Source organism: Limulus polyphemus, unplaced genomic scaffold (genome assembly GCF_000517525.1).
Source record: "Limulus polyphemus unplaced genomic scaffold, Limulus_polyphemus-2.1.2 Scaffold6063, whole genome shotgun sequence".
Taxonomy (NCBI): Eukaryota; Metazoa; Arthropoda; class Merostomata; order Xiphosura; family Limulidae; genus Limulus; species Limulus polyphemus.
The window spans coordinates 21,056-42,554 of NW_013671673.1; the positions used below are offsets into that span (position 1 = coordinate 21,056).

The window sequence follows — 21,499 nt, forward strand, 5'->3', positions numbered from 1 at the left end:
TGTAGTATGTGTAAAAAAACAGGTATAGATGATGTGTATGCAAGTGTATATATACGGGTGGAGATTATGTGTAGTATGTCTAAAAAAACAGGTATAGATGATGTGTATGCAAGTGTATATATACGGGTGGAGATTATGTGTAGTATGTGTAAAAAAACAGGTATAGATGATGTGTATGCAAGTGTATATATATGGGGGGAGATGATGTCTAACATTTGTTTATATACATATATATATATATATATATATATACGGGGGGAGATGATGTCTAACATTTGTTTATATACATATATATATATATATATATATACGGGTGGAGATGATGTCTAACATGTGTAAATATAAGGGTGGTGATGATAAAGGATTAAACTTCATTATCAGTATCTATTTGAAAATGAAATAAATAAATTAAAATACAATATAGGGACAATTTCTGGTATCCTACAAAAAGCTGTTGAATTTATTCATTTTTGTAAGTTTATGTTTAAAATCTTTACTTTTAGATACTCATGTTGACTATACAACTTTACTTATTCCATTACAAATGACTGATGATTATTATACAAATAAACAAATGGAAGTTTACAATACAACTTTAAACTACTACAAATTTATGTAAATTATGATAACACAATTCACAAAAGTGATAAAAACCTTTTCTGCAGTATCAGATGTAAGAACAAATGTAGAAAACACGGGATGTGGCCGTTGGGCAACCTTAGGCCAACATTCTATAGTTGCTCCCATGGGAAGGCAAAATAATGGCACCGAGACAGGCAAATGGAAATTTTCATAATTATCTAAAGGATACCGGCCCAAAATGGCTACGACAGAAAGTGAAAAGCATTACACCATAAGATGGAAAACAGTGTTTTATACCACAGACTCATTAACAAACTTTACAAAAAACAACATATTTTTAATACATAGTAAGTATAAAGATAAGGGAACAAGCTTCATTTTTTACTGATGTTTCTGACATGTAAGTGTGAACAAGTATTGTAGCAATATTACAACATTTTTGGAAGATCACAAAAAACACGATTTTTCAAGATAAGAAAGACTACGCTACAAATGGTAACGGGAGATAAAAATAATGAATGAAAAAATTCCAGTAATTCCTATAATAAAAAATAAAACATCTGAAGCCAAGGTAAGAGTGAGCCTTTCTTTAAATATATATGCTCATGGAGGATGTGTCATCTTCCTATTGGTGGAGGTGTATAAGCTAATGATGATTAAATAATAGGCGATCACAATATACATCGAAACATGTAAGAGTGAAAGCTCTATTTAAGGCTTCAAGTCATTATTATTTGAGATTTTAGCCCTAAGCCTAAATCCCCTGCTATACTTCAAAACATCATTTTAAATTAATCTCAATGTAAATGTATTATAATGTTGTTTACTTACCGATTTGTTTTAGCTATTTATTTACTAGCTTGATTGTTTGTTTTAATTCAAATCTCCTATCACAATATACATCGAAACATGTCAGAGTGAAGGTTTATTTAAGGCTTCAAGTATGCATAGTTATTTACATCGCAGTGCGAACAAGGTAATAGCTCTTTGTTGTGCACCGAACTTCATACGTTAATGGATTTGATTTACATCACATACATTTTACACTTGTTATGATAGCTGTAACACCATATTATATCTACTTTGAATTAATGTCCTACAGCTTTAATTGTTATATGTATACTTACCACTGAGCTTTGCCACACATACAGCAAAAAATGTAGGTAAACTAAAAACAAAAGTTATTTCTCCTACCTGGTTTAAAACAGAAAAGATCTGGTCTGTTCATTGACTTCTTATAACAGATGTAGACATCAGATCCAACCTTTAGAAACCAATAATTAATCACCGTGATGAAAGTACACACAAAACATTTTATCATCAAAGTTTCTACAAGCAGATCACGAACATCAGCACGCTCAACATGAGAGATAATTTTAGCTTTGCACCAAATCTATTTGAAAACTAAGCAGATCACAAACATCAGCACGCTCAACATGAGAGATAATTTTAGCTTTGCACCAAATCTATTTGAATATTATCATAGGAAAGGTACGTGGCCAACTTTATTATCTTAGATAACTAGGGTACCTAAGTGTTTTTTTTTATGTTGATTTATAAAACATGTAAAAATAAAATAACACCAAACAAAGAGAAAAACAAATAAGAATATAAGAAACACTGGCCTGCTGTTTTCAAACCAACTAATTCTCGGTCATTATTTTTTGAGATTTTAGCCCTAAGCCTAAATCCCCTGCTATACTTCAAAACATCATTTTAAACAGAGCTCAATGTAAATTTATTATAATGTTGTTAACTTACTGATTTTTTTTTAGCTATTTATTTACTAGCTTGATTGTTTGTTTTAATGCAAAGCTGAACAATAGGCTATTTGTGACCTGTCCTCCACAAAGAACCAAAACCTGTATTTTAGCAGTGTATGCCTATAAGTATACAGCTGACCCACTTGGAGACTTTATTTACTTGCAATTTTTGGAAATTATGTCTTTGTTATGTACATTAGATTGAGATTATTTCAGAACAAAAATTTGTGAAAAGTACTAGGTTATAATTATACACACTATTCTATAGAAATTACCACAAACCCTAGTCATGTGCCTGTAAATACATCTTCAGATGTTTGATCACAAATTATGTACATGTACCTTAATATACTTCCTGTGATGTTAAACCTTAATATACTTCCTGTGATGTTAAACCTTAATATACTTCCTGTGATGTTAAACCTTAATATACTTCCTGTGATGTTAAACCTTAATATACTTCCTGTGATATTAAACCTTAATATACTTCCTGTGATGTTAAACCTTAATATACTTCCTGTGATATTAAACCTTAATATACTTCCTGTGATATTAACAATATTAAACCTTAATATACTTCCTGTGATATTAGTCTGATGTCAAAATGCAATGCATTCAAAATAGTTCTGTGTTTGTTAACAATAAAACAGAATTTTGTTTTACACTTTATTTTTTATTTCTTACCACATTTTTCGTTATTTCACTATGCCTATTATTATTCTTATATTTCCTTTGTAAAAGCTTCTTACAATTCAAATCCCTTTTTATGTGCTTAAAAAACAATCATGATAGAAGATTAACATAAAAAAATATATGGATTTTTTCTAATTATATGTATTGTTTTGTTTGTTGAATTTTGCACAAAGCCATTCTTAGTTAGAAATGATAGACCAGAGGGAAGGTAGCTAGTCAACACCACCAACCCTCGGGTGACTCTTTATCAACAAAAAGTGTGACCGACTGTCATAATATAATGCCCTGATGATTAAAAGTGTGGGCATGTTCAGTGACAGCATTTGAATCCATGACCCACAGAGCACAAGTTGAGGGCCTTACCAACCAGGCCTACACGGTATATAAGGCATTTTAAAGATGAACATACTACACGATACCTAGGGACTATGAAGTGACACAACTCACAAGATTTTCACACAAATAACTAGGAGTTAGGATGATTTCTTTATATAATAAACCAATAAATAACCTCAGAAGTTCTGCAGCAACCAGGCATTTTAAAGATGAACATACTACACGATACTGCATTACCTAGGGACTATGAAGTGACACAACTCACAAGATTTTCACACAAATAACTAGGATTTAGGATGATTTCTTTATATATATAATAAATAACGTCAGAAGTACTGCAGCAACGTATTCAAGTCCTCTAACTTTTCTCTACATAACCATTAAGTTCAATAAACATATCTATACAGTACTAGTATAAAAAAATTAAGAGCTTCTCACCATTCCTTTGTTCAAAGTTTTGTTGATTACACAGAAAGCATGAGGGGGTGTTTCTCCCTGAAACATATTTCAAATCATCATTTCAACAACTTGTGTAAAAATCAAAATAATACATATTCATCTAATTCTTTTTCATGTTTTGTACATACTGATGAAGGTTAAAATAATTAAATATATCTCTCCATTTATAACTTTATACCCATAAACAAAATTAAACCATCTCATCTAAATTGATCAACTTCTTGTCACAAGAGAAGTAATCATTAGTTATTTTCAGGTAAGACAAATAATATGTTATTATAACTTTGATCACTACACATTCTTTTGTCACTCATCAAAATAAAAACAAAGATAAACTTAAAAGAAGCATGCTTAGAATCCAAAGCTGAACTACCTTATTGGACAGTATAATACAGATATCTGTCACAACCAGCTGGTTACAGGGAGCAGTAGGAGATGCTCGTCTATATGTAAGAAAAGTTCGGGAACCACTATTGTTTACATTAGCCGGTCGACCGTATGGAGTTGTGTGGACTACTTGACTGTCTGCCATCACTCGTTCTTTGGTTTCATAGAGTACTCTGGTGGAATATAAACAAAATTATAATACAAAAAATATCCTTTTTTTCAGATTAAAGTGACAATATAAAATAAAACCTTGCTAGTACAGAATGTAATGTGGCACTTTGTTACCTCTCTTACAAGTGAGTACCATTTGACTTGTTTTAATACAAATGTTCCTGGAGCATCAACCTTCGTCAGACCGTGTGTCATGTTTATGTTTTGTTAACTTATACTCTTAAACTACACTTCTATACAACAACTAACATTTGGACCAAATATGACATAAAGACAACAATGGATCATTTGGCTCTTCAGGGCTTTCCTTGCACACTTTCCTTTAAGAAAAGTAAACATTTAAAACAACCTTTATTTTTCAAAGAAACGTTGACCATCTTAAATTCCTGTTAGAAAAATAAAACTTATATTAACTGTAGTCTAGTCCGTCTTTCGAAAACAGTAAGTTTGTCCTCCCATTCTATTATCTTAAAAATACTGCACAAAACAAAACTAACAATATTGATCCCATGGAAAATCTGATAAACTTTAATACGATCACTTCTTATAAGTTAATAGATCTTAAATCTTCCCTGTAAAATAACCCATCCTTTCTTAGATAAGAAGACCAAAACTGTACACAGTATTACACGCGAGTCCTAACTAGTGGTTTGTAGGATAATTTCCTCTTTTGACTTGTAATCAATATGTTTATAAATACACCTAAAATCATTTTAGCTTTACTAGTAACAATAGAATCCTGCTTCATGGTCCGACTTATCTACAATACATCCTTTTCTTCAGCCATGCTACTGAGTGGGTTCCCATCTGTATCAAACATGTCATCTAAATTATGATAACTCAAATACATTAGCTTCCACTAACTATTATTAAAAATCATTTGCCAAATGTTAATAATAAATGAAATAGTCATTAATTTAACCCTTCCGTAACTATTACAGAATATATTAATAATAAATGAAATAGTCATTAATTTAACCCTTCGTAACTATTACAGAATATATTAATAATAAATGAAATAGTCATTAATTTAACCCTTCAGTAACTATTATAGAATATATTAATAATAAATGAAATAGTCATTAATTTAACCCTTCAGTAACTATTATAGAATATATTAATAATAAATGAAATAGTCATTAATTTAACCCTTCAGTAACTATTACATTTATTATTAATATATTCTGAAATAGTCATTAATTTAACCCTTCCGTAACTATTACAGAATATATTAATAATAAATGAAATAGTCATTAATTTAACCCTTCAGTAACTATTACAGAATATATTAATAATAAATGAAATAGTCATTAATTTAACCCTTCGTAACTATTATAGAATATATTAATAATAAATGAAATAGTCATTAATTTAACCCTTCCGTAACTATTATAGAATATATTAATAATGGCATTGCAGTTAGCACTTGTTGACAATCACAGCAGTTGCACCAACAGGCAATGGAACATCATGTGGAAGTCAGCTGCCTCGCTGGAGGTACAACAGAGTTTGTTTACTGATGCTACCAGCGGCCTTCTGGCTGCATTCTGTCTTACTGTCACCTCACTTTTTGCTTTTTCTTGTGGAAATTTTGGCTTTTTTGCTAGATATCACTGTAACTGAATGTCACAATTTCAACACCCTCATCACAACTATAAATACTCAATTTTAACGTCATCAGCAAACTTTTACTAATTTAATAATTATGCTCTTATCATTATCATTAATGTAAATAAGCGAAGGCTCAAGCACCGACTACTGAGGCATTTTACCAGTAACAAGATCCAGTTTTAACTGGACAGTCTGGCTCCATTAACCGAACATGCACAGGGTCGGTCCAATTGACCAATCTTGTAATGAAAAAAGAATGTTGATTATAATTCCGATTAACTACATGTATAAACACAAAATACAGGAAGATTTTAATAAAACGTACAAGCCTATTGTACACAAATGTGTTTGTACTCAATACATGTCTGTGAATTGATGACATCAGTCTGACTCAGAAAAGTGAGAATGTACGATGATGTTCATGTGAAGAATTAAATAATTTTGTCCATCGTACAGTTTGTGCATTGCATTTTCATAACCTCTAATCTTTCCTCAACCCCTACTGATGTGGTATCCTTAGCTAATATTTAGTGGCACCATACCAAAAGCATTTTAAAAATCTAAGTCCATAAAGTCTACATCCTTTCCATTATTCAATTAACAAAGACTTCCCATTGGTATATCCATGTTAGCTTTCACTTACTATATTATATTTCACCAATCAAATTCTCTCTTATAATTTTTTTTCCACTATAGAAGTAAGACTAAGCTCTTATCTATCCCATTTAAAAACAGCATTAACATTCTTCCTGGAACCTGCCTACTGTCTATTGATCTACCAAAACAAACAAAGACTTCAGTTCCCTGGAACCTGCCTACTGTCTATTGATCTACCAAAACAAACAAAGATTCTTCAGTTCCCTGGAACCTGCCTACTGTCAATTGATCTACCAAAACAACAAAGATTCTTCAGTTCCCTGGAACCTGCCTACTGTCTATTGATCTACCAAAACAAACAAAGACTCTTCAGTTCCCTGGAACCTGCCTACTGTCTATTGATCTACCAAAACAAACAAAGATTCTTCAGTTCCCTGGAACCTGCCTACTGTCTATTGATCTACCAAAACAAACAAAGACTCTTTCTTCAATTCCCTGGAACCTGCCTACTGTCTATTGATCTACCAAAACAAACAAAGACTCTTCAGTTCCCTGGAACCTGCCTACTGTCTACTGATCTACCAAATCAAACAAAGAGGCTCACATATCTATCAACTTACCATCATGAGACTAATATTTACATGGTTTGGGTAAATTCCAATATTTCCCACAGAATTGGAAGAAAATTAATGAAAACAAGGCCAAAGAATATCAGGCACACATACCAACAGCAGAGGTTGGCAATTAAAACTATTATCTACAGGCATTGATTAACAGAATTGGAAGAAAATTAATGAAAACAAGGCCAAAGAATATCAGGCACACATACCAACAGCAGAGGTTGGCAATTAAAACTATTATCTACAGGCATTGATTACATTGCATAGTGTCACATAAAATAATCAGTTAATTAAAATTATGATTAAATTAATTAATGTCTATTAAGTAAAAACTAATTAAAATTAGATTATTATTATTTTCGATAATTCCAACTATCCAAATAATCAAAATATTAGCTGATAACTAGCCACATTGGTGCATGTTACTCACATTTACGTTTTCCAGACTAAATAATACTGTAGCTTTAACTTAATATATTGCTTAAATACTTTCATGATGTTAGAAAAACATGTAGGTTCAAGAAGTCTTCACAGAAATGATTAAAAATCCTATAACTCGAGTGCTTTTGAAAGGTGGACCTTTCTTCTGCAAAGGCAAACAGTTTGCCCCTGAAGGAGAAAGGTCCACCTTTCGAAACACTTAGGTTATAAGGTTTTTATTCATTGATTAAATACTTATTACACACTGTACTATAAATGTGGCTAGTGTTACTTAAAGTAAAACTGCTTCTATAACAGAAAAAAAAAGTTAATTGCTAATAACTTACTTATTAACTGTTTATCAAAATGTTCTAGATATAAACTGATAATAGTAACAGCATGAAACATTTAAGTTGTTAAAACCTATTTATATGATCATAACTCCTGTTTAGTTAGGACTAGCTCTAGCAATGAAAAACAGTGGTTGTCTTCATGTACAGTCAGTTTTTAAATGAATTTCTCAGCATACTCGTGTGTTTCTACAGTTTCTTTCTGAGTGTATTGTAAAATGTAACCATATTAATTACCTTCATGTATTCAATATAAACATCCGTTTATATAATCGCCATCTCGCTTAAAAGCTTATAATGTTTTTTTATATTTATAAAAGTGTTTATCACTTTTTTTTAGGATTTTCAATTTATTGTTGGAATTAGAAAAAAAATTCAAAAAATGTCTATAATTAAAGATTTTTTTTTTACATTATTTTGATTTTAATGTATTATAAAACTTGGATATTAACTGTATTTTAAGCTTGTTATAGGTTTCGTACCACATTGCTATATAATACATTTTCATGTACAACAGTTTAGGATTTACAATTTAGCTTAATTGTTGTACTTGAAGATGTTTATTATATTAAACATTAAAAATATTTTAAAAAAAACGACAAAATAAGCAGAAAATGGGAAGTTAAGTCTGACGTAAGAGTAACTGATTAGTTGAATGAAACTGATTAATAAGTCTGATGGTTAATTGATTAGTAAATTCAACTGATTGCCCAGCTCTAATACATGATATATATATGATACACTTATCAAATGTTGAAGTTAGTAATTAAGGTCTTCTCAGTTGAGACGTATATGTCGGAGTATACTGAATCATAGCAGCATTACTTAAATAACATACAGTGTTGTATGAAAACTACTTGGAGAAAAATCAGTTAAATGAGTTAAGCTTCTTTATAAGTTTCATACTTTTGAAATATTTAAATAATTTAATCTTGTAATAGTCTGTTTGAAATCCTACTAATCTACAGTTTTCTATTGATTACCTACAGGTATAACTAAGTATGCACTGGCATGGGGTGGGTGGGTGGGGTTGTACTGTATTTAATAACTGAATATGGTAATTTCAGGATTTGTCACAAAATGTCGTACTCACCCAATATCCACCAAAGGAGGTTTGTCTCTCCCTCTGCAATAACACAAGTAAATGCTGGGGCTTCGTAAGCTACCATGGTTAAGATCTGCAGGAAAACCTGAAGGAGTTTTCTCAATGCAAGTATAGCCTTGAGGCACTGTTTCTCCTTGACTATGGATAATAACTGTCAAATCTGTAATAGGAGCCAGATTATGAGAAGTTTGAGGAGTAATTCCATCGTGGGTGAATTCTTCCAGAGGTTGAGGATTGTCCGGCAAGCCTGCCACCACAAAATAATCAGCCACTCGTTTGTCCTCCATTGCTTTGGAAACAGATGGATCACAACATGACTTTTGTGGCTGTAAATGTTAAGAAATATTTTTTGGGGGGGATTGTATCACTTAATCCCACCTGGGGAATAGAAATATACGAGTTTCATCAGAATATCATGTCTGGTTGTTATGAACACCAAACCATGATTCAACCTTTGTCAAACAGATTTCATGTTATCATATCATATGTCCATGTTAGCATTTATTTCTGTTAGAACAACAAGGAACCTGAAACAGACAAGCAAACAAATATTTAGTTTCATGGCTTTTTATAATTACTTTCTAAAAATATAAACAGCCCATATATCACCCTAAATAGGTTACAAATTTTTATACATGCACCAGGCACCCAAAAAAAGTTGAGGGGACCAACTACCCATTAATATTTATTGTTGATATTCATACACTACGTATTTCCTTGTGTTGACAGATTGTAGAAAAAGAGCAGGTGTCAGAGTTTACTTTATAATATCTTTCATACATGTGCTTATGTATAACATACATATTAGTATCTGTAGCAATAGCAGTGAAAACATTATATACGGGAGGTTAAGAACCATCTTCATAGACAATTGACGGCCAGGTGATTCCAGAAGTAATAATCTAATGTAAACTACTTTACTAGTTCTGATGTAACCGACAGTATCGAGACACTATTCTATCATGGTGTTACGGAGCTTGTTCTTGTTAAGCTACATCTCAGAGAAGTGGCTCTCTCAATTACAAGATATGACTGGCAGAGTTATAATCAAGCAATAAAGAGAACCCAAGTTTGGATACGTCTCCGTGAACTCGTCCTTCACTACATGCAAGTAAATACTAGGAATTCCTTTTAGTTTCAAAGCCTGGGTGACTTCTACAACTGACCTAACAGACAGAAACCAGAGTTTCAAAGTTGATATCACTAAACAGAAAGTGACCAAGGCTTGCACCAAAGGGATTTTCTCAACATTTTGACACCAAATAATCAGTGAACAACAGTCACACTCAGCATCAAATCTATAAACAAATGTGACACACTAGTAATGTTTACCAATCAGTTAAAATATAACAAGTTTTGAAATGTGGATTCAATGTACAGAAACCTTTTTAGTGTGAGGTTATGAGCAAAGAACATCATTACTGTCTGCTGTTCTTTCAAAATACTGATCAAATATTCCCTCATTCCTCATGCTTTGAAAGTGACACTCGAACTTGAACTGGGTCCAAAAACGTAAGGGAGAGGGCTTCCCTAGGCCACAATAGCCTAACATTACTGTTTGTATAACATGTAAGTACACTTGTAGGGGCTTCCCTAGGCCACAATAGCCTAACATTACTGTTTGTGTAACAGTAATGTACACATGTAGGGCTTCCATAGCCCACAATAACCTAACATTACTGTTTGTATAACATGTAAATACACATGTAGGGGCTTCCATAGGCCACAATAGCCTAACATTACTGTTTGTATAACATGTAAATACAGATGTAGGGGCTTCCATAGGCCACAATAGCCTAACATCACTGTTTGTATAACATGCAACACTTACAAGTTGATCTACTCAAATGTATTATGCCTTTTTTTAATATATAAACTAGCTTTGCACAACTCATCAAAAAATGATGGGTTGGAATTTTGTAAAAAACTCCCAGGGGGCCTCTGGAAGTCCCCCCCTTCCTTCAGCAATCTTTGTTCACCACACTTCCCCCTTCATAAAAAAAGAAAAACAATTACACATTGAGTAAATAAAAACTGTATATTTATATATTAGATTGCATAAAACTGTCACAAAAATTTCAGTAATGATTAAATTCTTCTACATACAGTAATCTAATCAAATACACCTTAGGTATTTGTCAATACACACCAACAAACCACAGCAAGTAAGAAAGTGACACTTGACAGTAACCAACATTAACTTTAGGATCGCAACCCTATTATTTGGAACAGACCTATACTTTACAGAACCAACCAGATTCTTTAAAATATATGCTGGTAGTTTTTCCTCTCTAAAACAGTGTTAATAGCTTCCTTTATAGTAACACCATGGAATTTAGATTAACAGTTTCTTGTCATCACCCCATGCAATCGGTACAGCCATATCAAGCATAATTATTTAAACTAATTTCTTAAGCTAATATCACATGACACTGAATGCTCTTTAATTAGGATAACTTCATAAAACTTAGTAAATTTATGCTGTAAAGTTGGCAATGAATAATCAATAATAACCGTCCATCCATCTGATTCTTTTGAAAACTTGAGCTACAAACTGCTAATCTAGTTTGTTTGTCCTTTCATCTTTATAGTTTTACTGCTCTAAGTCACTCACTTTTACTCTTAGATGAAGCGGTAGTAAAAATTTCAGACCAATAGCTCACATGACTTTTTGAGTAAGTGAGTGCAAAAATTTTCATTAAATTTGAGCAGTTTTTGTTGAATAACTTTGCACATGTGACTTATATTTACACCAAATGAGACTCTTAATTGTAGGTTGTAAAGATCTATCAGTGTACCAAATTTGAAAAAAATCCATAAATATTAAGTATGTTTTTCTATCAAATAAAGTTTCCATACTTTAGGTGCGAAGAAAAAAAAAGGAAGAAACTCAATCAAAATCGGTGATGTTATGCCTCCCGAGCTACAGAAGGTGGAAAATTGCTAAACTATCACTCCTGTTAATAACAAACAGTGTGTCCTGCAGGTTGTTTTTTGGCCACGCAACACACTACTACAGGTTGTATTTTTGGCCACACGACACACTACTGCAGGTTGTTTTTTTTACCACACGACACACACATGCAAGTTGTTTTATTGGCCACAAGACACACTACTGCAGGTTGTATTTTTGGCCACATGACACACTACTGCAGGTTGTTTTTTTTACCACACGACACACACATGCAAGTTGCTTTTTTGGCCACGCAACACACTACTACAGGTTGTATTTTTGGCCACATGACACACTACTGCAGGTTGTTTTTTTGGACACACAACACACTATCATGTGTCTTGATCTAGCTCATAATTTTACACTCAAAAATTCTGATGACACATTCTACTATTAGATTAAAATCTGACCTGTTAGGTTACATTAACATTTTACATGAAAAAATTACAATAGCTTTCAATTAAATATGGAATTATTTATAAGAACATACAGAAACTGTTACATGTAGTCAAAAAAAGGCTATCTGACCCACTGAGCTCTTCCTTTATCTATGTAAACAATCAAATAAAACAATAAATGAGTTCACGTTCTTCTAACAACAGTTTATAATAATTCACACACCATATTAACAAGTAAACCATTCCACAAGTTTATAACAATTATGTTTAACAAATCCTAACCTTTGGATTGTATAGTTATTTTTCAGAGCTAGATTTGTACTTGATATTAAATAGATAAAAGATAACCATGGAAATTATGCTAAGTGTCATGAACTAAAGGAAATTTTGTTTGTCTATTTTACAAACTGAAAATTACGAGGAAGATTGGGAGGAGGGTCTAATCTCAATTCGAAGAATGTTAATGAATTCATTAGGAGAGTTTAAAGTTTGTAGTGCACACTGGAGAATTGTATTCATTGGAAGATTGGGAGGAGGGTCTAATCTCAATTCGAAGAATGTTAATGAATTCATTAGGAGAGTTTAAAGTTTGTAGTGCACACTGGAGAGTTGTATTCATTCGAAGATTGGGAGGAGGATCTAATCTCAATACGAAGAATGTTAATGAATTCATTAGGAGAGTTTAAAGTTTGTAGTGCACACTGGAGAGTTGTATTCATTACTCGAAGATAAATAAACACTGCCTATTACTCTAGAAATTTTGGAATCTTTTGTCTAAAAAACCTAAATCATTTAGCGAGTGTCTTGTTTGCTCTGAAGAAGCCATAACATCAGCTTAAAGTAATTATGTTTTCTGGAGTAATAAGTAGTGTTTTATTTAGCTTTTAACGATGTTAATGAATCCTAGACTTTTTTTTAATTCAACCAACGTTATGTAGCATGTGGACCACAAGGAACCATTTGGTCCTTAAGGCTGTAACCTTGTGCATCCAATCTTTAGAAAAGTTAAAATTTACACTGAAGGCAGCTGAAAATGAATGTTTTCTATTCAGAATTTTGTGTTCTACTCTGAAGAACATACTTAACTGGAGGAATGAGGAACTTGTTAATAAATAAAAAAGTTGAGCTAATAAGATTGCAAATTTACTAGCTTATCAGAATAAATATATAAAAGTCAAGTTATTGTTATGAATAAGAAGGAATATGAAAGTCTCTCGGATCAAAGCAAAAAAATGGCACATATGGTTTTTATAATCATGTAAACTGAGTCAACTATAGCAAGGAGAGAGTACGGAATTTGACAATTGTCTTTCAAAAGTTTCTTGACACATTAGAATTTCCTGATGATTATAACATTCACAATATAATTCATATTTTTGTAAAATATAGACTGAAACTTATATACAGGTAAGTTTAACTTTTGTTTGAGTCTGGTATTATTTAACAAAAGCAGTTGAAAAATTGGCATTTAGTAAAGAATACTCTCAAGGTTTGGTTTAGAAAAGATGTGTTCTTGTCTTATCAACTTACTGGAGTATTTGATATGTTATCTATGTATATTTGTTTATATAAAACCATCCAGACCTTGATTAGGTGCCTTACAGGAGGAAATAGTTCTTATGCAACTAACAGAAAAGGTTTAAAAAAAATCTTTTGGTGGTAGAAAGCCAAAAGGACAATCTGGGGTCTATTTAGAGGTCCATGTTGTCCTTTATTCAATAACATATACATCATTTTCTCTGTTGGAATGTAGTTTTTTAAACTGGGTGATAATACTAGAGTTATAGTGTATGATGATACTCTTAAGTGTTCTTAATTCTTTTATACAGAAACCTAGAAGTCTCAATAACTGGGCTATAGTGATAAAATGAGTTTTAATGTTAAGAAGTGTAAATTGATAAAACTTGGGGTATGGTTTCAAACTCTGAAGTTAACTTATTTTTAATGTCAGAAGAAAATTTATATTTTTGAAAAACAGAATAACCAAAGTATGTTTATTTAAATAGTCTCATATCTTCACCCAGATGTCTGAATAATCTGTTAATGGATGATTTGTGTGAAGTAGAGACTGTAAACTTTACGGCTAGTAAGTTTAAGCTTAGAAAGCCTATATATCTAGAATTGTTTTGACAAACTGTAAACTTTATGGCTAGTAAGTTTAAGCTTAGAAAGCCTATATATCTAGAATTGTTTTGACAAACTGTAAACTTTATGGCTAGTAAGTTTAAGCTTAGAAAGCCTATATATCTAGAATTGTTTTGACAAACTGTAAACTTTATGGCTAGTAAGTTTAAGCTTAGAAAGCCTATATATCTAGAATTGTTTTGACAAACTGTAAACTTTATGGCTAGTAAGTTTAAGCTTAGAAAGCCTATATATCAAGAATTGTTTTGCCAAAATATTTTGTTAAATTTGAGGATTGTGCTGTGTATTTAATATTTTAAAATGTCAGTGAGCAGATGTATGGACCAACAGCACTAAATTTAGTTCAGGTTTCTTGCATTAGTTTTTTCTTCTTTTTTTTTAACTAGTGGCAAGAGAAACTCAACAGGCTAAAAGGCCTCGTCATCTTGATAATTTTTATTATCTTAAATGGATTAATTTTTTGATGAAACACTGAATACATTTTCCCATTTTGCAAAGGTGATACTTACAAAAGCTGGTCACAATTATTTTTTCTTACATTTCTTTAAACTGCTGTATTTTTTGATTAAAATTTGCAACAACAAGAATTTTTGTTGTTTTTGTAAAAAAAAAGAATTACATAAAATTTGATCAATTAAATGCTGATCAGTCACTACACAAACCCCAAATTTTAAGTCTCTCTCTCTCTCTCAGAATCAGAACCTTAAAAACTATCTCAACATCAGTTAATAGCGTAAGAAATCTTCAGCTATTAGTATTAAGTATCACTTATACTATACCTAGATTAATCGCCTAGAAACTGCATGCAACTTACAAGTTCATCTCGTTATCCTTACAACTTATAATAATGTTAATCACGTGTTACCATTTTAAACGTTTAGTTTCTTAGCACTAAAGACAAATAATAATAAAAAAGTATTCAGTTGTTCCTATTAACAATAATAAAATTCTCTAAAATTTTAAAGAATCACGCGAGTGCAAATATACTTTAGGCTTATCTAGCATTAACTTAAAAATAAATTAATCCTAAATTTATAAAACATTATCTATATTTAGGAAAATATATTTGATGGATGAATGCTACATCTGCCTAAAATAAATCAACGTTTATGATAAATGTACTTACATTTAATCCATTTTGTGTGATATTCGTATTTGCTATAGCTTACTAAACGCCATCTAAGCAAGTTATGGATTCTTAACGTACTGAATGCCTGAACTATTTCACAGTAAATCTTAATACATATACATATATGTATATACGTGCGTGATTTATTTATATTGAATATATTAAATTAAAATCATTTAAAGAAATAAACGAAAATATATTTTTTCAGCTTATACATGTTAAAATACAAAACATATTGATATTTGAAAGTACTTTTTTAAAATCTCAACAGAGGGCATTACCACAGTAAACATGATTCATTGAAAAAGAATTTCCTTTTTTTACGTTTTTGACCGGCAGATGTCGTTTAGCTGAGCATGAGTAATATGAATATCACTAAACCACGTGACCTGCAGAATATCGCAATGCGTGAATTATCTCGAAACCTGTTTTCGGCGTTGTCATTGGTTAATACAAGAATGTCATATCCGATAAAAGGCTGAATTTAAGTGTCATCGTGTAGGAATACTTGATATTTTGTTAAAGGTTTCTGGTAGTTACTTCTATTTAGAGGTAAATCAACGTTTAGTGGTTTTAGTATTGGTGATACTAATAGGTTTTTAATATTAGTTATTTCTATTTACAGGTAAATCAACGTTTAGTGGTTTTAGTATTGGTAATACTAATAGGTTTTTAATATCGAACAGTAGTTAATTTTAGTTGTTGAATGTTGATACTCGCAATGATGCTACCTTTATAATTTATGTATTATTTTTAACATTTAATTTTAAGTTGTATGTTATACTTGCAGTGTATTCCAGTTTCTGAGTTTATTAGGTTTTTGTTCTTAAGCCTAAGGTTTATAATCTAAATTTTACTATCGTAAACAACACTAATGTTGCTTTGTAGAAATAACAAGCAACAAGCGAAATACTTACTAGGCCCAGCAAATTTTACCAAGATTGGACGAGTCTGTCCTGCAGCAACACCAACAGTTTTCTCAGCTGCAGACAAAGTATATGCTACCAAACTGTTAGATTCTTTAATACGGCCATACGTAACTAAACCATATCCAAGTACCACATTTACAGAGGGCAACATATAGATTCTTTGAAAGAATTCGCTTTTTAACTCTTGTTCATCCGTTGCTTTTTCAGATGCTTGCTGCTGTTTCCGATACATCTAATATGTATACAAATAGAACAGCAGAATAACAAAAAAAAAAGAATTTACCATTAACACTTCTCTTATAATGAAAATATATTACTCTAATACTTAATAGATTTTACTTTATCTGCCTTCTAAAATGTATCCAATGGTTGCGTCAGCGAGTCACATGACTACTGTGACGCAACGTTTCTAGAACTATCGTGTACTTTGGCGAATGCTCTAGTATTTACTAGATAGGGTAGGCTGGTATATATAAGAGGGGGAAAACGTGACGGGGGAATGAAATGTAATGTGTGTGTGAAGATAGTGAGTAATTGAACTGCAGTCAGAAGTATTATTGAGCACGTTCGTCGTTATAGCGTTTGTTTAGCGCGATTGTTGAAGTTGAGTGTATCGGTAAAGTTGTATTCGGAAAGAATAAACCAGTTTTTATTAAGAAAACTTGTGTCGTTAAAGTTTCGTCGGAACGAAGTTACGGAAAATCAATTAACAAACGGAGACGTAACACAATTAACACTGTGAATCTTTAAAACTTCTATTTGTTGTATTTGTTTCATTTCTGTGAGAAACTATAACTTGCAGTGTTCTAGTTTAGTTTTATCATGCTAGTTGTAAGTTTTTCAAACTGAAGATACTAAACATGCAGTTTTTTAATTTTTTTTATTTTTTTTTCTTCTTTAGTTCAAAAGCTTGATAGTCTAGCTTGTCAAGGTCTTAATATATTGGAAGAAAAGGCACCAATTATTACAAAACCATCAGAAGAGGTATGCGATAAACTTTTTTCTTGTTGTTAACTTGCATCATTTGCCTCTACTTGAAATGGTGTCTGACTTTAGATCTATAAATTATGATAATGACTTATCTCTCCAGATATTAAAAGAAACTACGGATCTATACAACTCGACTCTGCGGAGGGGTTTTGACCAGTACAATGAAATTAAAAGTTATGGAAACAATAAGGTTAGTTTTTACTTTTCTTTAATGTTCATATTTATCTTAAACCTAAGCAGAGGTGGGGGGTTGTGTAGTGTACTCTGGATGACAATTTATAAAATGGTTTCTTAACTTTGTTTTGATATAAATCTTAACTTTATATATTTATACTTTTTTCTTTTTTTTTTCAATTTTAAACTGTTACAAAACTAACTTTGTACTCCTTGTTCTTGCTGGTTTTTTTAAGTTCCACATTGTTATTGCAATGTCCTAGTATAAGCTAGGCAACAATTGTTAACCTTGTCTACAAGGGGGGAACTTAGGGATAAAAACTAGCTTTAATTAAAACTAAATAATTCTTGATTTTAAATTTAGATCCAAAAAATGAAAGATGGTATGTTCCAGAAGACTTCACAACTTTTTGTCACACTTTATGGGAATGCTGTAGTTAACATGTTGGACAAAGCTTTAGAAGTAGCTGAACAAAATGTAGACTATTACCTTCCACCCATTGAAGATGAGGGTAAGAAACTGTACTGATGTCCTAAATATTGTATCTTCTAATTTTGTATGTCTTTAATCTTAAAGTTTAGATATGTGCAATTGAACCAGTTTACTGAAGTCTCTCATACCCAAGTATTTAAGTGGAGTTCCTTAAAACTGAATAACTTGTTTTTAACATCTTAAAATACTTGTAACTGGTAATGTATATAATTTTTTTTTCTAAATATATATATATAATAAAAAAACTCCTGTAGAAAATGTGGAGAGAAAAGACAACGATGTTGCTATTGAAAGAATTGGTCAGCTATACAGCAAGATCAGAGAACGCTTCTATTTAAATGTCACGGCAAAGCTTCAAAATGCTCAGATGCAAAGTTGGGAAACTGTATCTAAGCTGAACTTCACCATAACTTTGGTATCCTTTTCTTCAGAACATTAATCTTTACAGAAGAGGAAGAAATATTACAACTTTGCGTTATTCTGATACTGTACGTATGAAATGTATATAACTATTACAATATAGTGTGACTCTGTACCAAATTTACCTTAATGATCCTACCAGATGCAGTATGCCAGAGAAAACGTGGATAGTGTTAATCAGATCCTTCACCAAACAAAGGATTCTCTTCAGAAAAATGCTTCTTGGTTGTGGGAAGAGTTAAACAAACTTGATCCAAGTGTTAAACCTTCTGTAAGGACTTTGTTAAGTTAATTGTTTAACTTAAAATGTTTAATGTTACTCAACAGTATTAATATTAGTCAGTTCTATGAAGTTTCTCATTAGATAATTATTACTAAATTCTATCTGTTTTGTTATACAGTTTGTGATTGATTAAATTGTTTTTTCTTCCTTCTCTGTGTTAGACTGTAGTAGAAAGAGTCCTTTATCTTGCTAGACAACTAACAAGACAGCTTGTGACCTCTTACAATAGCCTGGCTCCCATATCTCAATTATTGCCAGTTACCTTACAACAAAACCTGGATTCTGCTCAGAAATATTCCTTGTATGTATATAATCAGTTACATGAAGTGAGTTAAAAAAAATTTTTTTTTTTCTTCAAATAAATTTAATCTTTAGTACCGTTTACTTGTAAAGAATGATGATAATGTACATGTTACTCTAATAACTTTACATTTTTAGATAAGGTTCTGAAGCAAGTCTTATTTCATTAGATTTGTTACAGTAAATAATTGGACTTTTTTTATCTAATCATGGAACTGTAATCTAGATACTGTTACTTGTAAACATTTAAGTTCCTTTGTTGAAATCTTAACTGTCATTCCTAATCTTGAAATAATGATCATTGTAGTTGAATGACTCTCGTGTGACGTGGTTAAAATATGACGTGGTTTTTTTCTTTTTTAGGCAAAAGATTTGAATGAAATGAGTTCAGTAATGGTCACAGAGTTGAAACAAAACTTGCTATATCTTGAAACCTGCATCTTGAACATGCTTGATTATACTTTCCTACATAAACTGGTAAGTCTATTACACTAAGTTATAAGTTGAATGTATTCAAACATATCAGTAATGGTCACAGAGTTGAAACAAAACTTGCTATATCTTGAACATGCTTGATTATACTTTCCTACATAAACTGGTAAGTCTATTACACTAAGTTATATGTTGAATGTATTCAAACATAAATGATTGTTTCTGAATGTTATTACTTGTAACTAAGACTTTATGGATTTTCTGTTTCAGTCTTCTCCAGAAGTAGACGAAGAAGAGACTGAAGTTGTGCCCACTTCTTAATTTGAGAGGAGATCAACTTTAAGTGGCTGTATAAATGATTTAATATCTTAGTTTTAGTTTTGATAAACTTTAAATACTCTGTTTAATATATGTTTTTGATTACTTAAATTCTTTAATAAACATTTTCAAAATGCATTCCTGTTTTGATTAAATTGCTTAAATACAACAATTATTTCACTTCTGTGTTTTAATTATTTCCTATATTTCTATACGTATAGTTGTGGGTGTAGTGTTATAATGGAACTACAACAGACTGACGCCATTTTTTAATCTTATATTAAATGAACTTCTGCTTAGGAGTCTTGGGTCAATGTTGTGAAGTCTTGAATGTTTAAAACACGAAACTTCTTTAAATTACTTCAACTCTTAAACTTACCAAAATAGTTAACTTTCTGTACTATAACATTGGATGTATACCTTACAGAACTAATTTCAGAAAGAACCTTATGCCAACTTTGTTATTTACCAATGTTGTACACCAAATCCACTAAATAACAGTTCATCAACCACATTCTGCTCTAAGTTCTATTCCTTAAAACAAACTAACATTAGGGTTGTTTTATTTCCAAACTTGTGGGTAAGTTAAATTATTAAACCTTGTGATTTAGGAAACCTTGCTTACTTCACATTGTAAGTGGTGATAAGAATACCTTGGTCTTTTTCCTTCTTTCTTGTTTATTAGTGATTTTAACCTATGGAATTAAGACTTCCACACACACACACACACACACACACACACACACACACACACACACACACACACACACACACACACACACACACTGCATTTGTGCATGACTTCTATTAAGAAAGAAGTAAAAAATCTACATCCTTCTAAGAAAAGCTGGGCAAAACAATTAACTATATTTCTACTCTGCTTGTTTATCCACCCTAGGAACTGAAAGATGTTACTTCTCTTCGGAAGCATGTATTGCTGCCAAATGGTATAAGACTAACTTTCACAGTGTGAATAAACTGATATGTACAACTTGGAAGAACACTTAATCTTTATCAAACCCAACAAAAAATGCTATTCTAACAACCAGACATCTGCCTGCACCATGGTTTTAAATAAAACTGGGCCCTTATCAACAACCTTAGAAAATTATAATGTTAACGAAGAAAAATAAAGCTCCACTCTTACATCATAGCCTGTGTAATGTTTAGGATTTTATGAAATGCTGTTTAAAATCATCTAATTTTTAATTATCTTACAACAGCAACTACATGGTGTATATAAACAAGTTGCAACTAATATATATTAAATAAAATGTAAGCCAAATAGCCCATAAGAGTTTTTATTGAACATTTTCTTCCAATGATTCAAAGAAACTAACTGAAAGTCTTTAAGATAATTTTGGATATTAAAAATAATTCTGCAAATATCCAAGGTCACCAGAAAATGACTTATTACAAGTGCACTTTGATAATGTAGATG

At 31.4% G+C, this 21,499-nt stretch overlaps 2 protein-coding genes across 2 annotated transcripts in view; one reads left to right on the plus strand and one right to left on the minus strand.

Annotated features, from left to right (window-relative positions):
• Nucleotides 1–15,791, minus strand: part of LOC106473311 (DENN domain-containing protein 4C-like) — a 35,765-nt gene extending 19,974 nt beyond the window's left edge. Inside the window, exons 1-6 of the mRNA XM_013933992.2 lie at nucleotides 15,717–15,791; nucleotides 9,083–9,621; nucleotides 4,207–4,393; nucleotides 3,813–3,869; nucleotides 1,777–1,846; nucleotides 655–824 (exon numbers count right to left, since the gene is read on the minus strand). Of these exons, the coding sequence (XP_013789446.1) occupies nucleotides 655–824; nucleotides 1,777–1,846; nucleotides 3,813–3,869; nucleotides 4,207–4,393; nucleotides 9,083–9,381 (783 nt within the window). The 5' untranslated portion in view covers nucleotides 9,382–9,621; nucleotides 15,717–15,791. The remainder of the gene's footprint in view (nucleotides 1–654; nucleotides 825–1,776; nucleotides 1,847–3,812; nucleotides 3,870–4,206; nucleotides 4,394–9,082; nucleotides 9,622–15,716) is intronic.
• Nucleotides 15,792–17,519: 1,728 nt separating this feature from the next.
• On the plus strand, nucleotides 17,520–20,189 carry LOC106473312. The gene is made up of 8 exons (XM_013933993.2): nucleotides 17,520–17,632; nucleotides 17,739–17,828; nucleotides 18,177–18,324; nucleotides 18,560–18,720; nucleotides 18,868–18,996; nucleotides 19,170–19,334; nucleotides 19,672–19,785; nucleotides 20,011–20,189. The coding sequence occupies exons 3-8, from the start codon at nucleotides 18,186–18,188 to the stop codon at nucleotides 20,059–20,061; spliced, it is 759 nt and encodes a 252-aa protein (XP_013789447.1). The 5' UTR covers nucleotides 17,520–17,632; nucleotides 17,739–17,828; nucleotides 18,177–18,185; the 3' UTR covers nucleotides 20,062–20,189.
• The last annotated feature ends 1,310 nt before the right edge of the window (nucleotides 20,190–21,499 follow it).

Excerpts from the sequence above, each read along its gene's own strand:
- LOC106473312 (XM_013933993.2), top strand. The coding sequence starts at position 18,186 with ATGAAAGATGGTATGTTCCAGAAGACTTCACAACTTTTTGTCACACTT. Across the intron at positions 18,325-18,559 it reads TCCACCCATTGAAGATGAGG|AAAATGTGGAGAGAAAAGAC; the intron begins GTAAGAAACTGT and ends AAACTCCTGTAG. Across the intron at positions 19,786-20,010 it reads ATACTTTCCTACATAAACTG|TCTTCTCCAGAAGTAGACGA; the intron begins GTAAGTCTATTA and ends TTTCTGTTTCAG.